General features: G+C 44.4%; 2 protein-coding genes across 2 annotated transcripts; both read left to right on the top strand.

The window, feature by feature from the left end:
- The first annotated feature begins 1319 nt into the window (after positions 1-1319).
- LOC121549170 (trace amine-associated receptor 1-like) lies at positions 1320-2345 on the top strand. Its single transcript, XM_041861038.1, has one exon. It carries the CDS (start codon positions 1320-1322, stop codon positions 2343-2345), a length of 1026 nt encoding a protein of 341 aa, XP_041716972.1.
- Positions 2346-5175: 2830 nt separating this feature from the next.
- On the top strand, positions 5176-17769 carry LOC121549171 (trace amine-associated receptor 1-like). The gene is made up of 2 exons (XM_041861039.1): positions 5176-5224; positions 17063-17769. Exons 1-2 carry the CDS (start codon positions 5176-5178, stop codon positions 17767-17769), a joined length of 756 nt encoding a protein of 251 aa, XP_041716973.1.
- The last annotated feature ends 1892 nt before the right edge of the window (positions 17770-19661 follow it).

Below are 19661 nucleotides of genomic sequence, written 5' to 3'. Positions count from 1 at the left end.
CGCTCCGGGGAGCTCTCTTGATTTCCGCACCTGCATCCCATCAGCAATCTGCACACCTGGTCCTGATCATCACCCTTCTTAGGCTCTGGCCTAACATCCATTCCCTGCCGGATCGTTAGCCATGAACAGTAGGTTTACCAGAGTATCAGTCTTAGAGCCTAGCGTTAGTTTTGTTGTTTTTGCACCTTGTTGGTTTGTTGCTTACTTACCCCCGTTTTTGTTCCATCTGCAGTCACCCGTCCGGAACCTTCATCCAACCTCTGCCTGGTGGTCCGGCTGCCGACCCAGGATGGGATCAACCACTGCACCCCCCAACAACTAATCAACGCCGCCCGCTCTGTTCCCTGGATTATTCAGCATCACTCTTGAATTTGTAATAAACACTCACCTTCGTTTCAACTTACCTTGTCCTGGTCTGCTTCTGGGTTCTGGCTTAGCAACTCGTGACACCTTGCATCCCATATACTGCCTGGGAAGTCAGAATATTTTATTTATTACATTGTGGGGCTCCATATACACATTGATAGACTAAAATGACAGATGTGGTGTTTTGTGCTAGTGCACATAATTACATTACCCGACCTCCCCCAGTAAAACTAAATAGAACTGAATTGAAGCATTTGAGAAATATCTTTTGCACATTATACTGCTCTCAAAATGTGGCTGTTTCTTTTTGTGTAACAGTGTTTAACTGAAAATCTGAATTTGAGTCCTTTATAAAATGGCATGATACTTGTCAAGGTTTAACAATTATCCTCAATGGTGCTGCTGAGGTGAGAGGTTACAACCATATGACATCATCAGCTTTAGTGCCCTGTAGAGTTGAATGTAGCGATGTCTGATTGGTCAAAATGATATTGTAATCATCATTATGGTAATAGACTATGGGTACAAAAGCATGAGATTCAAGTTCCGATTTTTGTATCACATTGTGACCAGGGAAAAGGGATTCACATGTGATGCATCACCATCTGCATCGCTGAGAGGTAAGGTATGATGAAGCACCATGAAAACAAATCATACTTGCTGAATTGGAAACACTTACATTGTATGTCACACCTTTTGAAATGGAAAAAACATGTCTCTGGGTATTTGTGAAAATATTTCATATGAATAAGCAACAATAATTTAATACATTAAACTAAGTGACACTATACTGTGTTGAAAAACATAGCTTTTACATTTTAAATTAAACCATGCATAATGTAATTATTTCCAAATAATATTCTGTAATTGATGTTTAAAATGTATAGTAATAATTAATGTGACAATAATGTATATATTTTTTTATTTCAGATAAGATTCTTTCAACCACGACCATGGAACCAGGAATCAGTCTAAGCAAGGCTGATATTGTTGAGAATATACTTCTATGTTTTGAATCAGTGAATGGGTCTTGCAAAAGATCAATCTTTCCTCCAACAATACGAGTATTACTTTATCTCTTCCTTGGCTCAATGTCTGTTCTCACAGTGTGTGGCAACCTTCTTGTAATCATCCCCATCATTCACTTCAAACAGCTCCACACCCCAACCAACTACCTCATCCTCTCTCTGGCTGTGTCAGACCTCCTCTTGGGGGTATTAGTGATGCCTCCCAGCATGGTACATTCAGTGGAAAGCTGCTGGTATTTTGGAGATTTATTCTGTAAAATCTACACCAGCACTGATGTCATGTTGTGCACTGCTTCCATTCTTCATTTGTGTTTTATTTCTATTGACAGGTATTATGCAGTGTGTCGCCCTCTCCTTTATAGAACTAAAATAACTGTTCACGTTGTTCTGATTATGATGTTGGTCACCTGGACTGTTTCTGCCATAGTAGGGTTTTGTATGATATTTCTGGAGCTCAATATTTGGGGCATTGAGGATTTTTACTATAAAAATGTTGCCTGTGAGGGAGGATGTATTTTGTTTCAAAACAAAGTGTCGAGTACTGTGTCTTCGGTGATCTCATTCTACATCCCAGGAGTAGGGATGCTTAGCATCTACCTAAAGATCTTCCTTATAGCACGGAGACAGGCACGCTCAATTCAGGGTACAACCAATCAGAAGTCTGTAGGCAAATCACAGAGGAAGGCCACCAAAACACTTGCTGTCATTATGGGGGTATTTCTATCATTCTGGACACCCTTTTTTGTCATCAACTGTATTGATCCTTTTATTAGTTACTCTACCCCACCCGTTTTGTTTGTAACGTTTGTATGGATTGGCTATTTGAATTCAACTATTAATCCCATGGTGTATGCATTCTTTTACAGTTGGTTCAGGAGGGCGTTTAGAATGATCATTTCTGGTAAAATATTTCAACCTGACTCTTCATTAATACAATTGTTTTCAGAATAAATATGTCCAAATCCAATACTGACAAAGAAGTGTGACAAATATGTGCCTTGCTCACAGTCCTTTCTTAAACAATATCAGACACAGGTGTGTAGGTTTTACTGTTTAGAAATGAATGCACTTTATGTATCTACAGAGTAGGTTCTTAATTTGTTCACCCTTTTTTTGCCAAGAATTTTCCTGCACAGCAGGAAATGCAAACTTGTAGTGTATTTGAGTTTTAAAAAGGCTTCTAAAGTTTCTAATTTCCACTTATTTTATTTGCCATAACAAAAAAATCTATCAGCCCCTACAAAAATGTCCATTCATTATAATCCACATAATAATTCACATTTCCAGTTGCTGCAGGATTATTTTGTGGTCCCCTGAATTTGAAGGTGTCATAAGTATTTGGACAAATTCACTTATAGTGTATTACATTTAGTCAATTTTTGTATTTGGTCCCTTTTCCTAGCACACAATGACAACATCAAACGTGTTGGATTCATTTGCAGTTTGTTTTGTTTCAGATTATGTTGTGCCCAATAGAAATGAATGGTAAATAATGTTTTGTGTCATTTTGGAGTGACTTTTTTGTAAATAAGAATATAATAGTTTCTGAACAGTGCCGTTTCTAGGAATAAGAGAGACAAGTGGCCGCTTAGGGCCCCCCCTTAGGTAAGGTAGTCTAGCCAGCTATCTAAACCTTGAAGTAATCATGGCCAAATTACTGGCCGGTCACGCAATCCATATCTCTAGGGCAGGGGTTCTCAGTGAGGTCCGCGGACCCCTGTTTTTCTTTTTTACATTTCTTTAAAAAATGAATATTACAAACAGATTGGAATAATAATATTTAGAGAGTGTAATATAATACAATGTAATATTATTAATCTACAATGTATGTTCTTAACCCTGGGCAACATGGGCCTGGGAGGTTTACAGGGATAGTGGTATCCACAGTACTCCACCAATTATACCATTTTCAACTCAATACTTCTTGTATTATTTTTGTACATAAATGTACTAATTTAAAGCTACAATGTCACTTTTTGGGCGATCTGACGAAATTCACATAGAAATGTGATTTATAGATCTGTCATTTGCATTAGAAGCAAGTCTAAGAAGCAGTAGATATATTCTATGTGTGCTATTTCTATGGTTCCCCTTAAGTTTTGTTTTTGCTTCTTTTCCTTTTGGTTTTGTACACCAGCTTCAAAACAATGGAAAATACAATATTTTTGGTTATGGAAAATATATCTCACAGCGGTTTAGATGGTCCAATGATTCTCTACACAATGACTGCTTGTTTTGTCACATAAACTGAAATTAGGTGAACTATTAGAATAATTTTAGCAACCAGGAAATGCTTAGGGCCCCCAAAATGCTAGAAACTGCCCTGTTTCTGAACACTTCTACATTAATGTGGATGCTACCATGATTACAGATAATCATGAATGAATCATCAATAATGATGAGTGAGAAAGTTACAAATACTCAAAGACACGCTTACCTCTCACAATTACCAATAACAGGGGAGGTTAGCATGTTTTTGGGGGTATGATCTTTGTTCCTCTGTAACATTCTCACTCATCATTATTCACAATTAATTCATGATTATCCATACGTATGGTAGCATCCACAATGTAGAAGTGTTCAGAAACATCTTCTCTTCTTATTTACAATAAAAGAGACTCCAAAATGACACAATACATTATTCATCATTCAGTTCCTATTGGGCAAAACATAATCTGAAACACAACCAAAACAAACTGCAAATGCATCCAAAAAGTTTGTAGAGCCACAAGCTTGATGTAGTCATTGCATGCTAGGAATATGGGACCAAACGGTAAAACAGATATGTATGAAAATACACTCAAATAAAAGGTGACATTCTGTACTGTTGCCTCATATGACATTTTTAATCTTAAATCCAAAATTCTGTAGTATAGAGCCAAATGTAAAAATAATTGATTCACTGTCCAAATAAATATGGACAGACAAACAAACTTCTTCAGTTGAGCACCTGTCAGTTTTGCAGAGAAAAAGATTATCAAGATGGATAATTCATTCCAGGTGATTCAGTACTGATATGTTTTCATTTGTTTACATTAATTTGTTTTCAAGAGCACAAAAAGAACATGTGCAGAACATACAATAAATAACTCTGCATTCTGTTCATAAGAGTGTGATGAGGTTCGCATACCAATATGAATATACTGTCCCACCCAGATGTACCATCAATTACAAATCTGAGAGTTACACAAGATCCTTTCAGAATTGTTGTTTTAGTTGTGCCGTTCTCAATAGTGCAGTAAGGGAACATTGGAATCTCCCTCAAACGGCCTTTGAAGATACTGCTGGGAGCCTTGGTTTCCTACAACAGTTTTTCTGGTCTCTCTTATTGCAAAGGAATGCTTGTGCTGATTCTTCTTCAATGAACATTCAGAGCTCTGCTTTGCTGGTGTTCTGATAATGGTGCACTCATTACCCACCAACATGTCAATCTCTATTTGTCTGAATTTGATCTACTACACCCGGATCGTCCCTGCCCAGCGTGTACCCTTCATCAGGGTGAAGAGGAACATCAAAATAATAATCTACTGGGTTTGTCGACACCATGTTCTCACTGTTATATCTTGCTGTAGCTACAACATCATTAGTTGATCATCTCGACAATGTCTCATGAAATACTAATAGCACTTATACATCAATTAATGGCACTGCTGCTGGCTCACCAAATGTACTGTATTACACAAAGCAGGCATGTCATTATTTTAGAATGATCTACTTCTTTTCTGGTGTCTGTGTGGTGGTTGGGTCGAGCTGTGCCACTGTGTGCTACCTTTGTAGACGCATGAGGAGCATGAAAGAGAGCAGCCCCTTCTCCTCTCCCCAGCAGCACAGTAAGATGAGGGTCACCATCACTGGGATGCTGCAGGGAATTCTCTGCCTCCTTTATGAGCTGTTGATCTACATCGATGTCTACACAGATAAACTTTCACCTACTACAGACATTGATAATATTTTATTCACAGTCATCCATAGCCGCGGGAAGTAGGGGTGCTGAGGGTGCTGCAGCACCCCCTGATAAATCAGAACAAAAAAATAAAATTACTAAATACATTACAAAAGTAGTGCACTGGGCCTTTATTACTCCTGTATGAGCGGACCAAAATAGCCTTCAGCAGCGCGGGGAGAAATAATTCTCTCAGCCATCATTGCTGAGAGAATAACATTGGCATTAAATGGTTTATAGTCAAAAAGGGGCGATCGGATTGAATCCCGGATCATAAAAATATCAGACCATATGCATGTAACCCAAGGGCAATCTGGGATTTTGCATGTTCATGAAATCACATTTTTTGTTCTTGTTTTATAAACCAGAATTAAACCTACACCTGGATTTATTTAATCTAGGTTGTGAAAATCAAAACAAATTGTATTTGTCACATGCGGCGAATACAACAGGTGTAGACCTTACCGTGAACTGCTTACTTACAAGCCCTTAACCAACAATGCAGTTCAAGAAATAGAGTTAAGAAAATATTTACTAAATAAACTAAAGTAAAACATTTTATAAAAAGTAATAATAAAATAACAATAACGAGGCTATATACAGGGGGTACAGGGACCGAGTCAATGTACTGGGGTACAGGTTAATCGATGTAATTTGTACATGTAGGTAGGGGTAATGTGACTATGCATAGATAATAAACAGCGAGTAGCAGCAGTGTAAATAGTCCGGGTGGCCATTTGATTAATTGTGCAGCAGTCTTATGGCTTGGGGGTAGAAGCTGTTAAGGAGCCTTTTGGACCTAAACTTGGCGCTCCGGTACCGCTTGCCTTGCGGTAGCAGATAGAACAGTCTATGAATTGGGCCTTCTTCTGACAGTGTCTAGTATATAGGTCCTGGATGGCAGGAAGCTTGGCCCCAGTGATGTACTGGGCCGTACGCACTACCCTCTGTAGCGCCTTACGGTCGGATGCCGAGCAGTTGCCATACCAGGCGGTAATGCAACCGGTCAGGATGCTCTCGATGGTGCAGCTGTATAATATTTTGAGGATCTGGGGACCCATGCCAAATCTTTTCAGTCTCCTGAGGGGGAAAAGTTGTTGTCGTGCCCTCTTCACAACTGTCTTGGTGTGTTTGGACCATGATAGTTTGTTGGTGATGTGGACACCAAGAAACTTGAAACGCTCGACCTGCTCCACTACAGCCCCGTCGATGTGAATGGGGGGCGTGTTCGGCTCTCCTTTTCCTGTAGTCCACGATCAGCTCCTTTTTCTTGCTCACGTTGAAGGAGAGGTTGTTGTCCTGGCACAACTGGCCAATAATGTATGCTATAATGTGATAATTATGCTTTCTATTTTACAAACGAGTCATTCATATTATTTTGATCTATTTATATATTTATTTATATATGTTTTCCTCTTTTGGTTCTTGTTTTTTCATTGTGATTTCAATCTATATCTGAGATTCACATATTTGTCTTGCGATTATTTCGTTAACTTACACTATACAGTGCATTCGGAAAGTATTCAGACCCCTTCCCTTTTTCCACATTTTGTTACTGTCACGGTTTCGGCCGAGGCTGCCTCTCTTCCTTGCTCGGGCAGGCTTCGGCGGTCGTCGTCTCCGGAGTACTAGCTGCCACCGTTGTATGTTTTGATGTTCGTTTGGTTTTGTCTTGATGTTGTACACCTGTTTTCATTTAGCGCTCATTAGTGTCCTATAAGTTCTTGTTGTGTTTGTCAGGTGTTGTGTGTGACTGTACTTGCTGTCGTGTTTGTGCGCTACTGTTGGTTGTCTGTGCTTCGTTGTTTTCCTCCTCTGTTAGGGAGGGTTCTCGCACATGTTAGTGCGCATTTTGTTTTACGCCTGTGTGCGTATTTTCTCGCCTCCGGGCTTTTTGGCTCGTGTTATGAGTGAGTGTTCACTAAAGTCTTTTGGACTAAGTTTCTGCGTCCTGCGCCTGATTCCTGCACCACACCCACCTACAGCACCCACTGACAGAATCACACACCATAAGGATGGAATCAGCAGGAGCCGCAGCAGCACCTGAGTCTCTGGAGGATAGGGTCCGTGAGCAGAACGATCAGATCCTTCGTATCGGGACCGCCCTTCAGGACGTGATTAACACCCTTCAACGCTGGGAGACCAGAGGGACACCCACAACTCCACCTCCCGTGCCATCACCATCGGCCAGTCAGCCCATTCAAGCTCCGGAACCCAGGGGAATTCGGCTCTCGCTCCCGAGGGCCTATGATGGGACCGCTGCCGGGTGTCAGGGCTTCCTTCTGCAGGTGGAACTATACCTGGCCACCGTACACCCGGCGCCCTCGGGACACGAGAGCGTGTCCGCCCTCATCTCCTGTCTTACCGGCAAGGCGTTGGAATGGGCCAACGCCGAGTGGAGGAGAATAGACGCCTCCACCATCACCTACTCTGAGTTCTCCCGCTGCTTCAGGGCTGTGTTTGACCATCCACCTGAGGGGAAAGCGGCGGGGGAGCGTCTGTTCTACCTCCGGCAGGGGAGGAGGAGCGCCCAGGAGTTCGCTTTAGAATTCCGAACTCTAGCGGCGGATGCAGGGTGGTATGAGCGGGCCCTCATCGATCACTACCACTGTAGTCTACGAGAGGACGTCCGTCGGGAGCTGGCCTGCAGGGATACCAGCCTCTCTTTCAATCAGTTAGTGGACATGTCCATCAGGCTGGACACCCTGCTGGCTACCCGCGGACGTTCCGAGGGGGGTCCGTCCATTCCATCCTCCAGCACCTCCGAGCCGAGCCCTATGGAGCTCGGGGGTGCTGGCGCTAGAGAGAGGAGGGGTCGGAGCACGAGGGGGGCCGTCCTCTGCACCAACTGTGGCCGTGGAGGACACACCACGGCTAGGTGCTGTGGAGGGTCTCCTAGGGGAGAAGACGACAGGCTCCGCACTGGGGAGTCCTTCCAGGTGAGTAGGCGCCCCACTTACCCAGAGCTCTCTGTTGCGCACTTCTGTATACCTGTGCGATTTCCACAGGTTGCACCTCATTCCCAGCATAAGGCGCTAGTAGATTCAGGCGCGGCTGGGAATTTTGTTGATAGAAAATGTTGTTTAGAATTAGGGATTCCCCTTCTTCCTGTTGACGTCCCATTCCCCGTTCATGCCCTAGATAGCCGTCCGTTGGGATCGGGCTTGATCAGGGAAGTCACGGCACCACTTAGGATGTGTACGCAGGGGGGTCATGAGGAGATTATCCAGCTATATCTGATCGACTCTCCTGCGTATCCGGTGGTGCTGGGAATGCCCTGGTTGAGTATCCATAATCCGTCTATTTCGTGGCAGGAGAGGGCTCTGATGGAGTGGTCTGCCCAGTGTGTGGGGCGATGTTTAGGTGTTTCCGTGGGGGCTACCTCGGTGGAGAGTCCAAACCAGGTGCCCGCATTGCACATTCCCCCCGAGTATGAGGATTTGGCTATTGTGTTCAGTAAGTCGAGGGCGACGCAGTTACCTCCTCATAGGAAGGGAGATTGTGCGATAGACCTCCAGGCAGGAGCTGCGCTCCCACGGAGCCATGTGTATCCTCTGTCTCAAGAGGAGAAGAGAGCTATGGAGACTTACATAGACGAATCTCTGAGACAAGGATACATACGGCCATCCACTTCCCCTGCGTCCTCGAGTTTCTTTTTTGTGAAGAAGAAGGATGGAGGGTTACGCCCGTGCATTGATTACCGTAGTCTCAATCAGATCACGGTGAAGTACAGTTATCCACTTCCTCTGATTGCGACCATGACGGAGTCATTGCACGGGGTGCGTTTTTTCACAAAATTAGATCTCAGGAGCGCTTACAACTTGGTACGCATTAGAGAGGGTGATGAATGGAAGACAGCGTTTAGTACCACCTCGGGTCATTACGAGTATCTTGTCATGCCATACGGGTTGATGAATGCTCCTTCAGTTTTCCAATCATTCGTGGATGAGATCTTCAGGGACATGCAGGGGCAGGGGGTGGTTGTGTACATAGATGACATTCTCGTGTACTCGTCTACCCGAGTCGAGCATGTGGCCCTGGTGCGCCGAGTGTTGAGGAGGCTGTTGGAGCACGACCTGTATGTCAAGGCAGAGAAATGTCTGTTTTTCCAGGAGTCAATCTCCTTTTTGGGTTATCAGTTGTCTGCGTCAGGGGTGAAGATGGAGGTTGACCGGGTGTCAGCCGTCCGTAATTGGCAGACTCCAACCACTGTTAAAGAGGTGCAGCAGTTTTTGGGGTTTGCATATTACTACCGGAGGTTTATCCGGGGTTTTGGACAGGTGGCAGCTCCCATAACGTCTCTTTTGAAGGGGGGTCCGGTGCGTTTGCAGTGGTCAGCCGAGGCGGACAGGGCTTTTGGGAGGCTGAAGGACCTGTTTACTTCGGCTCCGGTGCTGGCGCATCCGGATCCCTCTTTACCATTTCAGGTAGAGGTGGACGCGTCAGAGGCCGGTATAGGGGCCGTGCTTTCGCAACGGTCCGGCACGCCACCTAAACTCCGCCCCTGTGCTTTTTATTCCAAAAAGCTCAGTCCGGCGGAGCGAAATTATGACGTAGGGGACAGGGAGCTGTTAGCCGTGGTACAGGCCCTAAAGGTGTGGAGGCATTGGCTTGAGGGGGCTCAACACCCTTTTCTCATTTTGACTGACCACCGTAACCTGGAGTACATCCGGGCAGCTAGGAGACTGAACCCTCGCCAGGCGCGGTGGAACATGTTTTTGGCCCGGTTCGTATTTAAGATCACGTACATCCCTGGGTCACAGAACGGTAAGGCAGACGCACTGTCTCGGCGGTATGACACGGAGGAGAGGTCCGTGGAGCCCACTCCCATACTGCCGGAGTCTTGTCTGGTGGCACCGGTAGTGTGGGAGGTCGATGCTGAGATCGAGCGGGCGTTGCGCACCGACCCTAGTCCTCCTCAATGCCCGGAGTTTCGGACGTACGTCCCGCTCGAGGTTCGGGATCGATTGATCTATTGGGCTCACACGTCACCCTCCTCTGGACATCCTGGTATTGGCCGGACAGTGCACTGCCTTAGTGCTAAGTACTGGTGGCCCACGTTAACGAGGGATGTGAGGGTTTATGTCTCCTCCTGCTCGGTGTGCGCCCAGTGTAAGGCGCCTAGACATCTGCCTAGGGGTAAGTTACAACCCCTGCCCGTTCCACAACGACCATGGTCTCACCTCTCGGTGGACTTCGTCACTGACCTTCCCCCCTCGCAGGGGAATACTACAATACTGGTCGTTGTGGACCGGTTCTCTAAGGCCTGTCGTTTGCTCCCTATGCCGGGCCTTCCTACTGCCCTACAGACCGCCGAAGCTCTATTCACCCACGTTTTCCGGCACTACGGGGTACCCGAGGATATTGTGTCTGATCGAGGTCCCCAGTTCACCTCCAGAGTCTGGAGAGCGTTTATGGAGCGTTTGGGGGTCTCGGTGAGCCTCACCTCGGGTTACCATCCTGAGAGTAATGGGCAGGTGGAACGTGTGGACCAGGATGTGTGTAGGTTTCTTAGATCATACTGCCAGGACCGGCCGGAGCAGTGGGCACGGTACGTTCCCTGGGCAGAAATGGCCCAGAATTCCCTACGCCATTCCTCAACTAACCTAACCCCTTTCCAATGTGTGTTAGGTTACCAGCCGGTTCTGGCACCATGGCAGCAGAGCCAGATCGAGGTTCCTGCGGTGGATGAGTGGGTGCAGCGCTCGGAGGAGACGTGGAACGCTGCACACGTCCACCTGCAGCGGGCCCTCCGTCGTCAGAAGGCGAGCGCCGATCTCCACCGCAGTGAGGGGCCGGTGTACGCACCTGGTGATCGAGTCTGGCTCTCTACCAGAAACATGCCCCTCCGCCTGCCCTGCCGGAAACTGGGTCGGCGGTTTGTGGGGCCGTTTAAAGTCCTGAGAAGATTGAACGAGGTGTGTTACAGATTACAACTGCCTATTGATTATAAGAATATTAACCCCTCGTTCCATGTGTCTCTTCTCAGGCCGGTGGTAGCTGGTCCACTCCAGGAAGATGAAATCAGAGAGACTCCTCCGCCCCCATTGGACATCGAGGGGGCACCGGCGTACTCCGTGCGGTCCATCTTGGATTCGAGACGTCGGATGGGGGGTCTCCAATATCTCGTGGAGTGGGAGGGGTACGGCCCGGAGGAACGGTGCTGGGTGCCGAGGAGAGACATTTTGGACCCGTCTCTCCTGACAGAATTCCACCGTAGTCACCCGACGCGCCCTGCTCCGCGTCCTCCTGGTCGTCCCCGAGGCCGGAGTCGGCGCACGTCTGGAGCCGCGCGTCAAGGGGGGGGGTACTGTCACGGTTTCGGCCGAGGCTGCCTCTCTTCCTTGCTTGGGCAGGCTTCGACGGTCGTCGTCTCCGGAGTACTAGCTGCCACCGTTGTATGTTTCGATGTTCGTTTGGTTTTGTCTTGATGTTGTACACCTGTTTTCGTTTAGCGCTCATTAGTGTCCTATAAGTTCTCGTTGTGTTTGTCAGGTGTTGTGTGTGATTGTACTTGCTGTCGTGTTTGTGCGCTACTGTTGGTTGTCTGTGCTTCGTTGTTTTCCTCCTCTGTTAGGGAGGGTTCTCGCACATGTTAGTGCGCATTTTGTTTTACGCCTGTGTGCGTATTTTCTCACCTCCGGGCTTTTTGGCTCGTGTTATGAGTGAGTGTTCACTAAAGTCTTTTGGACTAAGTTTCTGCGTCCTGCGCCCGATTCCTGCACCACACCCACCTACAGCACCCACTGACAGTTACGTTACAGCCTTTTTCTAAAATGGATTAAATAAAAAAAATCCATCTACACACAATACCTCATAATGACAAAGAAAAAACTGGTTTTTATAAATATTTGGAAATGTATAAAGAATTTAAAAAACAGAAATACCTTACATAAATAAGTATTCAGACCCCTTGCTATGAGACTCGAAATTGAGCTCAGGTGCATCCTGTTTCAATTGATCATCCTTGAGATGTTTCTACAACTTGATTGGAGTCCACCTGTGGTAAATTCAATTGATTGGATATGATTTGGAAAGGCACACACCTGTCTATATGAGGTCCCACAGTTGACAGTGCATGTCAGAGCAAAAGCCAAGCCATGAGGTCGAAGGAATTGTCCGACCAACCCGATGGTTACTCTGACAGAGCTCCAGAGTTCCTCTGTGGAGATGGGAGAACCTACCAGAAGGGCAACCATCTCTGCAGCACTCCACCAATCAGGCCTTTATGGTAGAGTGGCCAGACGGAAGCCACTCCTCAGTAAAAGGCACATGACCGCCTGCTTGGAGTTTGCCAAAAGGCACCTAAAGGACTCTCAGACCCTGAGAAACAAGATTCTCTGGTCTGATGAAACCAAGATTTAACTCTTTGGCCTGAATGCCAAGCATCACATCTGGAGGAAACCTGGCACCATCCCTACAGTGAAGCATGGTGGTGGTAGCATCATGCTGTGGGGATGTTTTTCAGCGGCAGGGACTGAGAGACTAGTCAAGATCGACGCAAAGATGAACAGAGCAAAGTACAGAGAGATCCTTGATGAAAACCTGCTCCAGAGCGCTCAGGACCACAGACTGGGGTGAAGGTTCACCTTCCTACAGGACAACAACCCTAAGCACACAGCCAAGACAACGCAGGAGTCTCTGAATGTCCTTGAGTGGCCCAGCCAGAGCCCGGACTTGAATCCGATCGAACATCTCTGGAGAGACCTGAAAATAGCTGTGCAGCGAAGCTCCCCATCCAAACTGACAGAGCTTGAGAGGATCTGCAGAGAAGAATGGGAGAAATCCCCCAAATACAGGTGTGCCAAGCTTGTAGTGTCATACTCAAGAAGACTCAAGGCTGTAATTGCTGCCAAAGGTGCTTCAACAAAGTACTGAATAAAGGGTCTGAATACTTAAAGTAAATGTGATATTTCCAGGTTTCTTTAAATACATTTGCAAACATTTCTAAAAACCAGTTTTTGCTTTGTCATTATGGGGTATTGTGTGTAGATTAGAATAAGGCTGTAACGTAACAAAATGTGGAAAAAGTCAAGGGGTCTGAATACTTTCAGAATGTACTGTATATTGAAAATTATGTAGACAGCACATGGCCATGCAGTCTCCATAGACAAACATTGGCAGTAGAATGGCCTTACTGAAGAGCTCAGTGACTTTCAACGTGGCACCGTCACAGGATGCCAACTTTCCAACAAGTCAGTTTGTCAAACTTCTGCCCTGTTAGAGCTGCCCCGGTCAACTGTAAGTGCTGTTATTGTGAAGTGGAAACGTCTAGGTGCAACAATGGCTCAGCCGCGAAGTGGTAGGCCACACAAGCTCACAGAACGGGACTGCCGAGTGCTGTAGCACGTAAAAATCATCTGTCCGGTTGCAACACTCACTACCGAGTTGCTTCCAGAGGCAGTTTGGAGCGTCCGCACAAGAACTGTTCGTTGGGAGCTTCATGAAATGGGTTTTCATGGCTGAGCAGCCGCACACAAGCCTAAGATCACCATGAGCAATGCCAAGCGTAAAATGGAGTTGTGTAAAGCTCGCCGCCATTGGACTCTGGAGCAGTGCAAACATGTTCTCTGGAGTGATGAATCACGCTTCACCATCTGGCAGTCCGACGGACTAATCTGGGTTTGGCGGATGCCAGGAGAACGCTACCTGTCCGAATCCACAGTGCCAACTGTAAAGTTTGGTGGATGAGGAATAATGGTCTGGGGCTGTTTTTCATGGTTCGGGCTAGGCCTCTTAGTTCCAGTGAAGGGAAATCTTAACGCTGCAGCATACATTGACATTGTTGACAATTTTGTGCATCCAACTTTGTGGCAACAGTTTGGGGAAAGCCCTTTGCTGTTTCAGCATGACAATGCCCCCGTGCACAAAGCGAGGTCCATACAGAAATGGTTTGTCGAGACCGGTGTGGAAGAACTTGACTGGCCTGCTCAGAGCCCTGACCTCAACTCCATCTAACACCTTTGGGATATATTGGAACACCGACTGTGAGCCAGGCCTAATCGCCCAACCTCACCAATGCTCGTGGCTGAATGGAAGCAAGTCCCCGCAGCAATGTTCCAACATCTAGTGGAAAGCCTTCCCAGAAGAGTGGAGGCTGTTATAGCAGCAAAGGGGGGACCAACTTGATATTAATGCCCATGATTTTGGAATGAGATGTTCGATGAGCATGTTATTTCAAGTTATCCCTTTGGAGCGCAATATCACGTGTTAAAAAAAGATGCCTAAATTGAGCATGCCTATAAGTTGCACAACTGAAAGCATATATGGCCTTTGTTAACTTTGATTGTGTTCGGTAAAAATTATAAACCTTTATGCAACATTATCGGCAAGTGACTTGATGCCTACTGTGCTAAAGCGATTTAAAGTTGTCGAACGGGAGTGACGAGTGTGTCGATATAACGGGGGTAATATTATACAAATTCTGCTTTCAACAACCATCATACTGTATGATTTAGTGCAATATGCCTATCTCTGTGACGAGGTGTGAATGAAGGAGTCAGGCGCAGGAGGTAAAACACCGAAGTCCAGAGTTTATTCCGTTTACATAAATAAAACGCACCCAGCGTCAAAACGAAACTATCACAAGGGAAATAATCCACCTTGGCAATAACAAATGGAAGAGTAGCTCAACCGAGCTACTCGCTCTCACAATGAAACAATCACTCACAAAGACCAGGGGAACAGAGGGAACACTTATACACATACTAATTAGGGGAATGAGCACCAGGTGTGTGTGATTGACAAGACAAGACATGACAAGTGGAGTGATGAGAATGGGATCGGCAGTAGCTAGTAAACCGGTGACGACGAACGCCGAAACCTGCCCGAACAAGGATGGGAGGCAGCCTCGGCGGAAATCGTGACAGTACCCCCCGAGCGCGGCTCCAGCAGTGCGCCGACCCCGGCCTCAGGGACGGCCAGGAGGACGCGGAGCAGGGCGAGTCGGACGGCGACGGTGGAAATCCCTCAACAGGGAGGGATCGAGGATGTCCCTCCTTGGGACCCAGCACCGTTCCTCCGGACCGTACCTCTCCCACTCCACGAGATACTGAAGGCCCCCCACTCGACGCCTCGAATCCAGTATGGAACGGACCGAGTACGCTGGGGCCCCCTCGATGTCCAGAGGAGGTGGAGGAACCTCCCGCACCTCAGACTCCTGGAGCGGACCAGCTACCACCGGCCTGAGGAGAGACACATGAAACGAGGGGTTAATACGGTAATCAGGGGAGAGTAACAACCTGTATGTAACCTCGTTTATCCTCCTCAGGACTTTAAACTGCCCCACAAACCGCAGGCTCAGCTTCCGGCAGGGCAGGCGGAGGGGTAGATTCCGAGTTGAGAGCCAGACCCGATCCCCCGGTATGAAAACCGGGGCCTCCCTGCGGTGGCAGTCAGTGTTCGCTTTCTGACGACGCACGGCGCGCTGGTTTTCAGAACGTATGCTGCTTTGCGATCTATTAACAGCAAGGGTTGCATTAAATAGGCGAAATATGTTTTACTGATGCATTTGGCAATATTCAATTCATACGCACAAAACATAAACAAAAGCATTCACTGTAAAAGTTGACACATGTAGGCCATTTATACATCTTATGCGCAGTACTTCGTTCAATTTATCGAATCAGTTATTTTCTTGCTCAAACCGCAGAAATGTATCTTAAAACACAGGGATGTAGATTCGCACGGGACTAGTATTATCAGAGGACCTTGGAATTTGCCAAAAAAAACAGTAGGTTATTCTGGCTGGAATTGTTACTCTCCTGCCATGTAAAACCTTCTGACATGGCAGATTCGGACGGGACTAAAATTACAGATGTGGTGTTTTGTGCTCATGCACATAATTACATTACCCGACCTCCCCCAGTAAAACTAAATAGAACTGAATAGAGTCCTTTATAAAATGGCATGATACTTGTCAAGGTTTTACAATTAACCCAATGGTGCTGCTGAGGGGAGTGGTTACAACCGTATGAAAAATGTATGCACTCACTAACTGTAAGTCACTCTGGATAAGAGCGTCTGCTAAATGATTAAAAAATGTAAAAAAATATAATAATATGACATCATCAGCTTGAGTGCCCTGTAGAGTTGAAAGATAGAAATGTCTGATTGGTCGAAAGGATATTGTAATCATCATTATGGTAATAGACTATAGGTTAAAAGCATGAGATTCAAGTTCAGATTTTTGTATCACATTGTGACCAGAGAAAATCGATTCTCGTGATGCAACTCCATCTACATCGTTGAGAGGTAAGGTATGATGAAGCACCATGAAAACAAATCATACTTGCTGAATTGGAAACATTTACATTGTTAAACCTTTTGAAATGGAAAAAACATGTCCCTTTGGGTATTTGTGAAAATATTTCCGATGAATAAGCAACAGTAATTTAAAACATTTTACTAAGTGACAGTATACTGTGTGGAAAAATACAGCATTTACATTTTATTTTAGTTAAACCATGCATAATGTAATTATTTCCAACTAATATTCTGTAATTGATGTTTAAAATGTATAGTAATAATTAATGTGACAATAATGTATATATTTTTTTATTTCAGATAAGATTCTTTCAACCACGACCATGGAACTAGGAATCAGTCTAAGCAAGGCTGATATTGTTGAGAATATACTTCTATGTTTTGAATCAGTGAATGGGTCTTGCAAAAGATCAATCTTTCCTCCAACAATACGAGTATTACTTTATCTCTGTATTTACAGATTTATTCTGTAAAATCTACACCAGCACTGATATCATGTTGTGCACTGCTTCCATTCTTCATTTGTGTTTTATTTCTATTGACCGGTATTATGCAGTGTGTCGCCCTCTCCTTTATAGAACTAAAATAACTGTTCACGTTGTTCTGATTATGATGTTGGTCACCTGGACTGTTTCTGCCATAGTAGGGTTTTGTATGATATTTCTGGAGCTCAATATTTGGGGCATTGAGGATTTTTACTATAAAAATGTTGCCTGTGAGGGAGGATGTATTTTGTTTCAAAACAAAGTGTCGAGTACTGTGTCTTCGGTGATCTCATTCTACATCCCAGGAGTAGGGTTGCTTAGCGTCTACCTAAAGATCTTCCTTATAGCACGGAGACAGGCACGCTCAATTCAGGGTACAACCAATCAGAAGTCTGTAGGCAAATCACAGAGGAAGGCCACCAAAACACTTGCTATCATTATGGGGGTATTTCTATCATTCTGGACACCCTTTTCTGTCATCAACTGTATTGATCCTTTTATTAGTTACTCTACCCCATCTGTTTTGTTTGTAACATTTGTATGGATTGGCTATTTGAATTCAACTATTAATCCCATGGTGTATGCATTCTTTTACAGTTGGTTCAGGAGGGCGTTTAGAATGATCATTTCTGGTAAAATATTTCAACCTGACTCTTCATTAATACAATTGTTTTCAGAATAAATATGTCCAAATCCAATACTGACAAAGAAGTGTGACAAATATGTGCCTTGCTCACAGTCCTTTCTTAAACAATATCAGACACAGGTGTGTAGGTTTTACTGTTTAGAAATGAATGCACTTTATGTATCTACAGAGTAGGTTCTTAATTTGATCACCCTTTTTTTGCCAAGAATTTTCCTGCACAGCAGGAAATGCAAACTTGTAGTGTATTTGAGTTTTAAAAAGGCTTCTAAAGTTTCTAATTTCCACTTATTTTATTTGCCATAACAAAAAAATCTATCAGCCCCTACAAAAATGTCCATTCATTATAATCCACATAATAATTCACATTTCCAGTTGCTGCAGGATTATTTTGTGGTCCCCTGAATTTGAAGGTGTCATAAGTATTTGGACAAATTCACTTATAGTGTATTACATTTAGTCAATTTTTGTATTTGGTCCCTTTTCCTAGCACAAAATGACAACATCAAACGTGTTGGATTCATTTGCAGTTTGTTTTGTTTCAGATTATGTTGTGCCCAATAGAAATGAATGGTAAATAATGTTTTGTGTCATTTTGGAGTCACTTTTTTGTAAATAAGAATATAATAGTTTCTGAACAGTGCCGTTTCTAGGAATAAAAGAGACAAGTGGCCGCTTAGGGCCCCCCCTTAGGTAAGGTAGTCTAGCCAGCTATCTAAACCTTGAAGTAATCATGGCCAAATTACTGGCCGGTCACGCAATCCATATCTCTAGGGCAGGGGTTCTCAGTGAGGTCCGCGGACCCCTGTTTTTCTTTTTTACATTTCTTTAAAAAATGAATATTACAAACAGATTGGAATAATAATATTTAGAGAGTGTAATATAATACAATGTAATATTATTAATCTACAATGTATGTTCTTAACCCTGGGCAACATGGGCCTGGGAGGTTTACAGGGATAGTGGTATCCACAGTCCTCCACCAATTATACCATTTTAAACTCAATACTTCTTGTATTATTTTTGTACATAAATGTACTAATTTAAAGCTACAATGTCACTTTTTGGGCGATCTGACGAAATTCATATAGAAATGTGATTTATAGATCTGTCATTTGCATTAGAAGCAAGTCTAAGAAGCAGTAGATATATTCTATGTGTGCTATTTCTATGGTTCCACTTAAGTGTTGTTTTTACTTCTTTTCCTTTTGGTTTTGTACACCAGCTTCAAAACAATGGAAAATACAATATTTTTGGTTATGGAAAATATATCTCACAGCGGTTTAGATGGTCCAATGATTCTCTACACATTGACTGCTTGTTTTGTCACATAAACTGAAATTAGGTGAACTATTAGAATAATTTTAGCAACCAGGAAATGCTTAGGGCCCCCAAAATGCTAGAAACTGCCCTGTTTCTGAACACTTCTACATTAATGTGGATGCTACCATGATTACAGATAATCATGAATGAAGCATCAATAATGATGAGTGAGAAAGTTACAAATACTCAAAGACACGCTTACCTCTCACAATTACCAATAACAGGGGAGGTTAGCATGTTTTGGGGGGTATGATCTTTGTTCCTCTGTAACATTCTCACTCATCATTATTCACAATTAATTCATGATTATCCATACGTATGGTAGCATCCACAATGTAGAAGTGTTCAGAAACATCTTCTCTTCTTATTTACAATAAAAGAGACTCCAAAATGACACAATACATTATTCATCATTCAGTTCCTATTGGGCAAAACATAATCTGAAACACAACCAAAACAAACTGCAAATGCATCCAAAAAGTTTCTAGAGCCACAAGCTTGATGTAGTCATGCATGCTAGGAATATGGGACCAAACGGTAAAACAGATATGTATGAAAATACCCTCAAATAAAAGGTGACATTCTGTACTGTTGCCTCATATGACATT

This window comes from Coregonus clupeaformis, chromosome 33 (genome assembly GCF_020615455.1).
Source record: "Coregonus clupeaformis isolate EN_2021a chromosome 33, ASM2061545v1, whole genome shotgun sequence".
Taxonomy (NCBI): Eukaryota; Metazoa; Chordata; class Actinopteri; order Salmoniformes; family Salmonidae; genus Coregonus; species Coregonus clupeaformis.
This window is presented reverse-complemented; position numbering and strand designations above follow the sequence as displayed.

What these genes read in the sequence shown, in the direction of transcription:
- LOC121549170 (XM_041861038.1), top strand. Translation starts at nt 1,320, where the DNA reads ATGGAACCAGGAATCAGTCTAAGCAAGGCTGATATTGTTGAGAATATA.
- LOC121549171 (XM_041861039.1), top strand. Translation starts at nt 5,176, where the DNA reads ATGAGGAGCATGAAAGAGAGCAGCCCCTTCTCCTCTCCCCAGCAGCAC. An exon ending in CTCCTCTCCCCAGCAGCACA is followed by an intron (nt 5,225 to 17,062) that starts GTAAGATGAGGG and finishes CTGTATTTACAG; the next exon opens with ATTTATTCTGTAAAATCTAC.